This window comes from Alligator sinensis, unplaced genomic scaffold (genome assembly GCF_000455745.1).
Source record: "Alligator sinensis unplaced genomic scaffold, ASM45574v1 scaffold134_1, whole genome shotgun sequence".
NCBI classification, from domain to species: domain Eukaryota; kingdom Metazoa; phylum Chordata; order Crocodylia; family Alligatoridae; genus Alligator; species Alligator sinensis.
The window spans coordinates 65,104-76,523 of NW_005841920.1; the positions used below are offsets into that span (position 1 = coordinate 65,104).

The 11,420-nt window shown below is 42.2% G+C and overlaps 2 protein-coding genes across 3 annotated transcripts in view; one reads left to right on the plus strand and one right to left on the minus strand.

The window, feature by feature from the left end:
• ATP10D (ATPase phospholipid transporting 10D (putative)) overlaps positions 1-11,420 on the plus strand; it is a 67,764-nt gene that overhangs the window by 48,852 nt on the left and 7,492 nt on the right. The window contains exons 14-21 of one of the 2 annotated variants that reach the window (XM_006019026.3): positions 430-614; positions 2,254-2,563; positions 3,209-3,285; positions 3,745-3,870; positions 5,188-5,388; positions 7,937-8,017; positions 8,267-8,371; positions 10,737-10,924. In XM_006019026.3, coding sequence (XP_006019088.1) covers positions 430-614; positions 2,254-2,563; positions 3,209-3,285; positions 3,745-3,870; positions 5,188-5,388; positions 7,937-8,017; positions 8,267-8,371; positions 10,737-10,924 — 1,273 coding nt within the window. The remainder of the gene's footprint in view (positions 1-429; positions 615-2,253; positions 2,564-3,208; positions 3,286-3,744; positions 3,871-5,187; positions 5,389-7,936; positions 8,018-8,266; positions 8,372-10,736; positions 10,925-11,420) is intronic. The other variant, XM_025198370.1, reaches the window with a different exon arrangement.
• Positions 1-11,420, minus strand: part of CORIN (corin, serine peptidase) — a 352,509-nt gene that overhangs the window by 40,003 nt on the left and 301,086 nt on the right. The gene's annotated exons all lie outside the window — the stretch shown is intronic.

Sequence of the window (11,420 nt, forward strand, 5' to 3'; positions counted from 1 at the left end):
TTTTGTATTTCCAGAACTTGTAGTCGCTTAGCTTTCTGTAGTGTTAAAGGCAATATGGTGGAGGGGTAATGATGGTGTTGGAAACCTTACCTAGACCAACCCCATCCAGAGCCACTGCATAGGTGAGGCACAACAGCAGTTTCTGATACGAGAAGGAACACAGGGATTTTTGCCTCCTACCTTCTCCAAGGACAGGTATGGAGGAGGCACAGTTCTTTCTGTTGCTCAGATACTGCTTTAGCCAGCATCCATATGTTAAAATCCAAATCTTTCCTCTTGAAATCCTGCTATATTCCATTAAAATGCTACCAGATAGTTCAGTGTTTCCCATCATCACCCTTCCCAAGCTTATCAACTAATTCCTTGTTCCAGGTTAATTTGCTTCTATCTTTCTAATCATTGGCTTGACCAACATGCTTTGCATCATAGGTGCCACAGGTATTGAAGATCGCCTGCAGGAGGGTGTTCCTGACACTATAGAGGCATTACGAAAAGCAGGAATAAAAATCTGGATGCTGACAGGGGATAAGAAAGAGACAGCTGTCAATATAGCATACGCTTGCAGATTATTGGAACCAGATGACAAAGTCTTCACCCTCAAATCACAAAATAAAGTGAGTGGAAAATGAAATTTTTTTTTTGCCGGAAGTGAGAGGCTACCCTGTTAACACGCATGCACACACTCACACCCCAGCATTTTCTAAGACATGAAAACTGAAAAACTGACTCTCAACCATGCAGGAAACATTTTACATAGGTTTTCCAGAAATCTAGGTCTTAATACTACCCCTAAAGGATTACTAATTATTTCATTGAATGCATTGTCTTGTTTCTCTTGGCATTAGGGTAAAAAGTTGACATACTTTACACGTTTATAAAAGCTTGGCGAAAGCTAGAAGTTAAAGCATATTAATATTATAAACACCAGACTAAAATTATTGTCATGGAAATTGTACTGAATGTAATTTCCCCCTGCTTTGTGTCATATCTTCCCTCAGCCCCACTTGATTAGCATTAATGTGCAAGGAATAATCTCATTAAGGAGTATTGCACACAGTTTTTTCAGAGAATTAATCCACTTACAATTTTAATGGAGAAAAAATCTCCTCCCTCCCCCCTTTAAAAGATATTTCAGTGGTTTGGTAAATAAAACAGTGTTAAAAAGTGCAGCTGCAGTAGGAATCACGGTTAATCTTGCTTGATAATTGTGCCCTCTGGTGGATGTATATAGCTATCTGGGTTTTGAGTCTGTTAGCTATTAAAAAAAGGGATTTTAAAAAAATAAATGCCAACTGTGGTAGGTAAAGGTGACCTGCAAAGCATCTGTGGGCAGGGGCTGGGAAGGAATTTTATGCAGAAAGATTTTTAATAAAGTTAGGAAAGATTGTTTTTTAAATCTTCCTTTTTGTCCTACTTGTATTTTACAGCAGAAAATCAGGTTGTGTCTACCCTGGAAGTCTCTCTGCAGTAAATAGATAGTTACTGTAACAACCAATTTATGATGGAAGGGGGTTTTGGTCAGATTTTGTGGAACATGTTTGATATTTATTTTTAGCACTTTTCTGCTTTCTGTGGTTAAATAACAATGTGGCTAATGGGTAGAAAGGAATCACCTTTCTCCCTTCGTTAAAGTGTTAGCCCTCACAAGAAACTGGCTCTGAAGTCTTCTAGCAAGGCAAGGGCAGACAGGACCTGACAATATCTCGTTTCTTGGTAAAAATGCAAGCAGGCAGAACTCCCTTTCTGACAGAAAGACTGCTTTTTTTAATAACATGTAAAGTAGCACAAAAATGGCATTCTTTTGGAACCCCTCACTGTGACCAGTATCCTGGATCTGAAATATATCCATGAGCTTCTCCCTTTCCAGATTAAACACACTGCGAAAACAAACAAGTCATAATCAAGCCTTATTTATATTACCTAATCCTTACTATCATTCTCATGTTTTCATTCACTTGTTCCAGTGTACTTCATTGCTTTTCCTCTTCACAGAACAGAATCTATGTTGAGCCATGCTTTTACAAGGTTAAGTAACAGACCCTTACCATAAGCAGCACACCATATCCAACGTGTTTTAAAAAAATAAGAGAAGATGAATTCAGGTCACCTCCACACACATAAAGTCCAGTCATAGTAAAAGAAATTACTAATATGTGCAGTTTGTGGCCTTTTGCAAGTGTAATTTATAAACTGGAAGTGGACCTGGTTTCTAGTTATATTAGCCTGACTGCCTTTCTCTGTGCATTTGCCTAGGATGCCTGTGCATTGTTGATGAACAGTATTTTAGAAGCTATTCAAAAAAGCATTGATGCCAAAAACAGTCACTGTCCCAAACTTGCAAGTGCATCTCCAGGAACCTCCACTCCACCTACAGAGTTCAGTGCTGGCCTAGTAATTGATGGAAAGACTTTGGAATACGCGTTGCATGAGAACCTGCAGAATAATTTCCTGGAGCTCACAGAAAAGTGTCGAGCTGTTGTCTGCTGTCGAGCAACACCCCTACAAAAAAGTGAAGTGGTCAGACTCGTGCGAAATAATCTGAAAGTGATGACATTAGCTGTAGGTGAGTATCATCTTCCTTCACACAAAGTTCTCTCTGCTCCACTGAACAATATAATCCAGTTTGTTCACCTTCAACATTCTGTTGTGTACTTTTGTTGCTCTGGTTTATACTCATGTGAGACCAGATTCTCTCTTCGCATCAGCTGATATAAGTCCATTTAGTTAATGGCATTGCACCCATTCTTTCTGCCAAAGGTTTGGCCCTTGAATTAGTTACTGGCAAACTCTTCTTCCTCAAGAACAGAGAGAGAGTGATGTTTAGCCTTGCACCTTGTTGGTTTATTTTTTTGTTAGGGGCATGTAATGGGAGTTTTTATGCCATTCTCCAGTACAAATCCCTTATTGTTCTGTAGGAGAAGTGGGAAAAGATCCAAACTCTTTTATAACTGGCTAGCGTTAAAAAAAACCTCACTGTTTTTCTGTTCAGTGTATCAGTTAGTTTCTGAAAAATGTTACAACCATTATCCAGTTGGACAGCGCTTTCATAGGCTACAATATTGATGATAATGATACTCCTCTATATTCTGTACAATTTTCTGGCATATTTATATTTTTTCACTACTTCCATATACAAGGCAATAGCCAACACAATTGTTTCAGTACTGCATTGCAAATAAGTCTTCCTCTTGAATTTTTCCCTTGGAAGGTGATGGTGCCAATGATGTCAGTATGATCCAAATGGCTGATACTGGAGTAGGAGTCTCTGGCCAAGAAGGCATGCAGGTAGCATAAACAAAAAACAGCTGCAAATGACTTCAGACTCAATTTTGAATACATTCACAGTTCACCCTTGAGGCTTGCACAATACATCAGTACATAGGGGGACTAGTTTGAGCTCATTCCCAGGCATGAATGCTCCTCCAGAAGCAGTCAGAGACTAAATGCTGTAGGGGCTCAAAACACTGAGCAAGAAAGTCTGTTACTCACTTTCTGGAGGACACAACGCTCTAAATTTAAATGGTTCAGTGGAATTATGTGAGCTTAAGTAAAGGCAAAGTGTAGGCTCTTGCACGTAAGATGTTTGAGTAGCACAAAGACACTCATATACAGAGAATTGGGTAAGGGATTGCAGGACTGTAGCATAAAATGCCCCACTGCCCCTCACTTGCCTGCATTTGATGCTCTTTGTATCTGATGTGCCACACATTCGGGAGCTCCTTCTTTTCTGTGTGTGTTTTGCAGGCTGTAATGGCAAGCGATTTTGCAATTTCCCAATTCAAGCACCTTAGGAAGCTGTTGCTTGTCCATGGTCACTGGTGCTACACCAGGCTGGCCAACATGATCCTTTACTTTTTCTACAAGAATGTGGTAAGTGGCTTGGGTATATAAGGGAAAAGATACGTTGAGTATGAAAGGATACAATATGACTAGTCTTGCTTGGTTTTAATTGTTGATGCCATATTTGCTCGATTAAAAGACAAGGTGCCCCCTCCCCCCCACTTAACATAGGGAAAAAAGCCCCTCGTCTTAGAAACAAGTATGAGGTGGCATGGGGCAGGCAGCTGCTGCTGCTCCAGCTCCAGCTCCAGCTCCAGCTCTGGCTCCAACACTGGGTCAGCCCCAACCCCACTACTCCTCCCCCACAGCCTCAGGCCCCACTACCCCATCTCCCACCTACACTGCTTCTCCCATCCTCCCACCTTTCCCCCCACCCATCACATTGGTTCTGGCGCTGACAGAATCCATCCCCACTGTAGCCTCGGGCTTGAGCATGGCCCCAGCCTGGTCCTGTAGCAGTAGTGAGACTTCAGGGGAGAGGAGACAAGGGACTGGGGACCCAAGGCTGTGGGAGACAGAAGCAGCATGGAGAGGGAAAGAAGGAGGGGGCGAGGGCCTGAGGCTGTGGAGTACAAGCGGCAGGGGGAAAGCTCAATGCCTTCCCCCCTACTTGCCCCACAGCCTCCACACTGCGTGCCCCTACCATTTGTCCCCTTACTGCCTGTTCCCCACTGCTCCCTCCACCCTTACTTCCCCCTTACTGCCTTCCCAAGCCCCACCCCACTGCCTGCCTCATTACTGCCCCACCACCACCTGCCCTACTGTGTGCCCCTCCACTGCCTCCCTCATTGTCTGTCCCCCAACTGCCCACAGTAGTGGGTGGATAAATTTAAGCTAGTTTCTATACACAGAAAATTATAATAACGATATGGATTTTCCATGTATAGAATCTAATTATTGGGTGGGGGGTTAGCTTAAATTCAGAGTCATCTTAGATATGAGTAAATACAGTACATTCAGAGTGCTTGAAAAAAGTTGTGGACATCAAGTGATCCGGTTTTCAAGTTTCATCAAGAGAGCCTGCGCATCTGCTGTGAGTTGAGTTCAGGGCTCCAATTAGGCTTAAAATCAATTAAACATTGTATGTGTTACCTTGCAGTCATTACTGGCAGGTGGTAATGAAGTGAATATTTTAGTGAGTTATGCATGTGGATGACAGGTTTTGAAACATTCAGACATTTACAAATGAGGTTATTTTGACAGAACAGTGCTAGCATGCATTTGAAGAGCAACTATGTTTAATTCTAAAACAGTCCATGGATGAGATTTGTCAGTTTTGCCCAACAAAATCCTTGGCTGTGGGTTTTATCTTATGTATTTATTTATTTGATGTCTTTGAACTTTCAGGCCTATGTGAATCTACTGTTCTGGTACCAATTCTTCTGTGGGTTTTCCGGAACATCAATGACCGACTATTGGATTTTAATTTTCTTCAACCTCCTCTTCACTTCTGTGCCACCCATCATTTATGGCATTCTGGATAAAGATGTCTCTGCAGAGGTCCTCATGCAGCTGCCACAGCTTTATGTGACTGGTCAAAACTCTATGGTATGTTACTACTTCGCCCGAAGCAGGTTGAAACCCACAGAATATGAGCATTTTCCATTTTTTTCTGTTGCTTCATGTTTTTGTTAAGTCAAAACAAACAAGTTCAGAACCATCTTCCATATCTGGAACCATCTGGGCCTGACATGCAAAGCTAAGTTGTTTTTCAGACCTCCTACACTATACTGTGCTAGTCCTGTAGCGTGAAGAGATGATAAATTCTGGATAAAACAGTGTGCTGAATGAATAATCTGTTACAGATGTGTTCTGCCTTATTCATATTTATTGAGACAGCTATCAATAAGCTCCCTGGAAACTAAGGCTCAGATGCTTAAAGGGAGTTTTGCCTACAGGGCTTAAGGTTCTAATAATTTGGGTAGCTCTGGTAATAAGCATGGTATGAGAACGTGATTAGAATTTACTGTGCCTTACACAGAATATCCAGATAAATCCTGGGCTCCCTTTTCTCTTTCACCTGTTTCATTTGCTCCTTCACAGGTCCCTCTGTATACACTGTTCTTTATATTTTCCTATGATGAAAATGAGAAAAATGACATTTGTCTGAAAAAATACTATTTTTAATTCAAAATTGAGAAAATTGTTCAGCCTCTCCCTGATCTCAGCTTTGCTTAGCATGGTTTCTTAGATTTCATAGACATTAGGGCTGGAAGGGACGTTGGGAGATCATCGAGTCCAGCCCCCTACCCCAAGGGCAGGAAGTTAGCTAGGGTCAAAGAATCCCAGCAAGATAAGTGTCCAAATACTTCTTAAAGGAGTCCACAGTAGGTGCTTGCACCACCTCTGGAGGCAGTCTATTTCAGGCTTTGGGGACTTGGACAGTAAAGAAGTTTTTCCTTATGTCCAGCCTAAAATGGCCTTGGAGGAGTTTGTGACCGCTGGACCTTGTCATCCCTTGGGGCGCTCTGATGAACAGGCATTCCCCCAAATCCTGATGCACACCCCTGATGTACTTACAGGCTGCCACCTGGTCACCCCTGAGCCTGCGCTTCTCCAGGCTGAAGAGTCCCATAGCTCACAGCCTGTCTTCATAAGGCCTAATCTCCAGCCCTCTGATCACGCATGTGGCTCTCCTCTGGACTCTCTCAAGCTTCTCCACATCCTTCTTGAATTGTGGAGCCCAGAATTGGATGCAGTACTCCAGCTGCGGTCTCACCAAGGCCAAGGTCAAATCCTGAGATTTACCTGAGAAGCATCTATGGATGCAAGTCAGAGTTTGGTTTGCTTTACCAGCGGTGACATCACATTGGTGGCTCATGTTCATTTTGTGGTCAATCACGACTCCCAAGTCTCTTTTGGCCATGGTGCTAGTGAGCGTAGCACTGCCGAGTCTTTAAGCGTGCTGCAGGGTTTTTTTCCCAAGGTGGAGTACATTACATTTGTCGGTATTGAATGTCATCAGGTTTATATATGCTCACTTTTTGAGCCTATCAAAGTCAGCCTGGATCACCAGCCTGTCCTCAGGTGTGGACACTCTACCCCAAAGTTTGGTGTCATTGGCAAACTTGGCCAGTCCACTTCTGACACCAGTATCCACATCATTGATAAAGACGTTAAAAAGAACAGGTCCAAGGCGGAGCCTTGGGGGACACTACTGGTCACTGAGCGCCATGATGATTCACTTCTGTCAACCAGGAGCACTCAGCATACTATTAGCTCACCAGTTTTCCCCACATACGAGGGCTGCAAACATCTTCATACTGATGGTTCCTGATTCAGATGATGCTCCAGCAGCCTTGTATCATTGAGCTTTACAGTTGCTTTATTATGGGACAATATAGCGAGATATTTTATGTCAGTGGAGGGTGGACCAACAAAGGTGCAACACAAATTAGCCCTGCAGCCTCCATGACTGCTGCTCCAATCTCCTTCCACTGCCTGGTCTGATGCTCTGCTTTCTGCTTCCTGCCCTGTCAGCTACTACTGCCTGTCTCCTCCCCACTCTGCCATGTGCCACACACAGAGGCTGTCTGTGTTACTTGTGGCTTATGTGCTACGGATTGGCCACCCTTGTTTTAAAGTAGTTCCTCCCCAGATATTTCAGTGTTTTACTTAGAATATTTTGTATCATTTGGTTAATCTAGAAATACATTTTGCAAAACCATATAGTCTCTCAAAAGAAGGGGTTATCACTGAAATCATTATTAAGTGGTATCCCACTTCATCTCTTGCTGTGCATTGGAGGTTGGCATTTCTGAATGAAAAGCACAACATACCATATTTCCTCGCATATCGCTTTCCCCCCCCCCCCCCCAAAAGACGTGCACCTTGTTTTTTGGAAGGTAGAATGTAGATTTTTTTTTCCAGGGTCATGGCTTAGAGGTGGCTTTTTTTGGGAGACAGTGTACTGCAAAATGGCTGCCTACTTCTCTCTCAGCTGGCAAACAGGAGACAGAATCTACCATTAACCGTTTCACATCCCCCCTCAAGTTTGCAGCAACTTTTGGCTGAGCAGATAGTCAGAAATGAATTCTAGCTATGGTTAATGGGATTAGTTCTTGAACCCCAACTTTTTTCCTTGTTTTCTTTGCAGGCCTACTCACCTTTAACTTTCTGGATCACCTTGCTGGATGCCTTTTACCAGAGTATGGTTTGCTTTTTCGTGCCTTATTTTGTAAGTAGTGATTTTCAACTATATTTATGCATTTTGATAATTTAACTATTATTTTTAATAAGAAGCAATTTGGTTGCCCTGTTTCAGACACATTTTAAAATGAGTATAATTATTGGAACTGCTTTGAATGTTATGTATATAAAACTAACCAATGTTGCAGCTGTTAGTGCCCTGGTACAATGCAGTATATGATATATTAGGGATATATGCATAGAATATATCAAACTTCATACATCTCTTATTTTACAGGCTTATTGTGGTTCAGACATAGATATCTTTTCTTTTGGAAACCCTCTAAATATAGCAGCCCTCTTCATAATATTGCTTCACCTCCTAATTGAAAGTAAGACTTTGGTGAGTATTTCTTTCATGCTTTATAAAGGGTATAATTTTACCAGAAGGTGTTTGTTCAGTACTTATTACAACTAAAGAAAGGGAAGAAATGCATATATGATATAGAAAAAATCTATTAAGCAATAAATACTGATCATTCTTTCCGTGTGAGTAGCAAGTACTCCTGTCACTGGCCTCATGGGAATACCATATTTTCTTGTGTGCAGCACAATCCCAAATAACACATGTATCTTGTTTTTGGAAAGCAGAACATAGAAAAAAAGAGTTTTCCAGAGTCATGGCTGACTGTGAGACATAGATTAAGTCCCCTGGGGAACATAGAGTGTCCAAGAAGTGTGGCATCAGGAGCTTCTTAGTGTGGCAGGCAGTCTCCTGCAGTGCCACACTCCCTGGACACAAAACATGTTTATAGATGTGCTCTGGGAGTAGGGGGGGAAGTGTGAGCGTCATATGAGCTTTAGTTAAAGCTGCTGCCATTTTTCAGCTTGGGGACACTGATACACATGACACTGGAGTCTGCTGGAGTGCAGTAATTACTATGCTCCACCAGACTCAATTGAGTCTGCTCCCACACACTGTAATTACAGTGCTTCAGAGTAGCCTTGCTGCACATGTATAGGCACCCTTTATGTTTCTAGGAGGACTTAGTCTATTTAACACAAGGTTAGGCCCTAGACCCTTGCAAGGAAGACTGTTAGTTCTTTACTGTAAGCAGTTCTTTATATAAATTACTGCAAATAAAGCGTTGATTCCACATAGCAAGCTTCATCAAGATGCTAACAACATTTCACTTGCTGCTTCAGGCATAAGTTATAGTGCTAAGCCAATAGTTATGGCTGTGAGAGAGTAAACACAAAACTCTGCCCCTTCAGCTTGCTGAGCAGATACAAGTGGCAGCTGTCTCACCAGCTGTATGACATGCACAGTGTCCCCAGGAGTGCTTCTTTTTCAGCAAAGAAAACTGTTTCCTCCCTTAAAACATGCAGCATGGTTTGGTGGGGAGGAGGGGCAAGAGCAGGGGAAGAGCTATTTTTGTGGGAAGAGGCGCATGTTGTATACAAGAATGTACAGTATCCACACAGTGAAAGTTAGCAAGGTCTTGCTCAAAGCCTGTACATAAACATGGAAGAACCAAGCATTATAACTTCTTTTGCCTTGGTGCTCTCAGCTTAAGTTTTCCAAAAGGAAATCACAAACCATTGATATACTCTGCCTTTACAAATTCTAGTGCCTTGCTTCCCATAGACAACAAATGTAGATTGTTAATTTTAAGTGCAGGGAACTGATAGCTTATTGTGTAGCCAAGATGAACAATTCAAAGGTATCTTTCCCTGCTAGAATAAGAAAACCATTATGCCAGAGAACTGTCGTTGTAGTTTTTAATTAAATCAGCGTTTGCTACAGGATAGTATGTGGGTTAAACCAGATCAGTTTTACATCTTTACATGGCATATATTTCTTAAAATAAACAATGGTGGCCTTATTAACACTTACATTTGCCTGTTTGGCCTAACTGGAGAAAACAGCAATCTGTTCAAACAGGAAGTTGCAGGGTGGTGGTTGTTTATTATTTTTCTATGCATTTACTACAGACCGTTTCTGAAATTGTTTCATAACAGATGAAATGTCAAGTTGATTCGAAAGCTTTTGATCTGAAGATTTGTGCATGTTACTAAACCTTTTTTTCCTCCATAGAGAGGGGCATGATAGGCCTCACAAAATAGCCTTTATTTAGCAAAGCCTGGATGGCATGAATGGCTCCATGCTCTGAATAGCAAAACATTACATAAATAGCCTTTTTTGGCATGTATGGATGTCTGCAAGCTGTCAAACCAGTGACAACATGGTTTCCATAGTAACTAATGTATTCAATTAAAAAAATTGAAACAACCCCCCACATACACAAAAGCCTAACAATGATAGACAATTGTTCTGTGTTTAAAGCAAAATATGTAGTGGTAGTATCATGTGAAAGTTTGATTTCCACTTGTTTGAGAAGGGCATCTCTGATGCCTATGAGTAATGTTGTCATCTGAAGTACATGGCATTAAAGAGTCTTCTACCATGGAATCATGAGTTTCCATGATTCCAAGAAAAATCTTTGCTTAAAAATGGATTAAATTACATGGCTACTTGTAAACTATAGAGGGAATGACCTGTTATCGCTAGGAATACTTGAGTGAAAAATCAAGCTTGTCATCTTCTCGAACCAATTTATGATCTCTAACTGAAGACCTGGTGTGTGTGTGTGTGTGTGTGTGTGTGTGTGTGTGTGTGTGTGTGTGCGCGCGCCTATTGACACTTCTCTATCTGTAAGCACTTAGACCTGATTTTTCTTTCTGCCTGTTTCTTTTCTAAATTACAGACTTGGATACATGTGACTGTTGTAGTTGGTAGCATCTTATTTTACTTTGTTTTTGCACTGACTTTTGGAGCAGCCTGCAAAACCTGCAATCCACCATCAAATCCCTATTGGATCATGCAGAAACACATGACAGACCCAGTGTTTTTTCTTGTCTGCGTCCTTGCTACTTGTATTGCTCTGATGCCCAGGTACTTTGTTATTTTACAGTTACAAGTTACTGGTATCAGTTAACTTAAATTTTGTTGAGGCTTTGGTCTTATAAATAGGACCTACTGAAATCGTGATTTCACAGATTTTGCAAAAACCAGCATTGCCTGCAAAAGCAGGCAGTGCCTGTGAAATTCCCAAATCCATGGGGGAAGATAAAAGAAAACTTACTGAAAAGAAAACGACAGCTCCCCAGAAGGAGCCAGCTATCCTTGGGGTGCTATGGCAGCTTGCTGGAGGGCGGGGGGAGAAGAGGGAGCTGCCTGCTTGAAGGGTTGCCGGCAAGATGCCTGCTGCCTTTGCCCCTGGCCAGTGGTTGGTTGTGAAAGGGTTGCCTGCCATGTGGCCCTGCTTCCTCCACCAGTTGATGGCAAGGGACAGGGTTGCATGATGAACAGCCCTTACAACCAATCAGTGGCAAGGGTTGGGGCCACCAGGGCACCTCAGCCAATCGGGGGGGGGGGGGGGGGGGGGGGG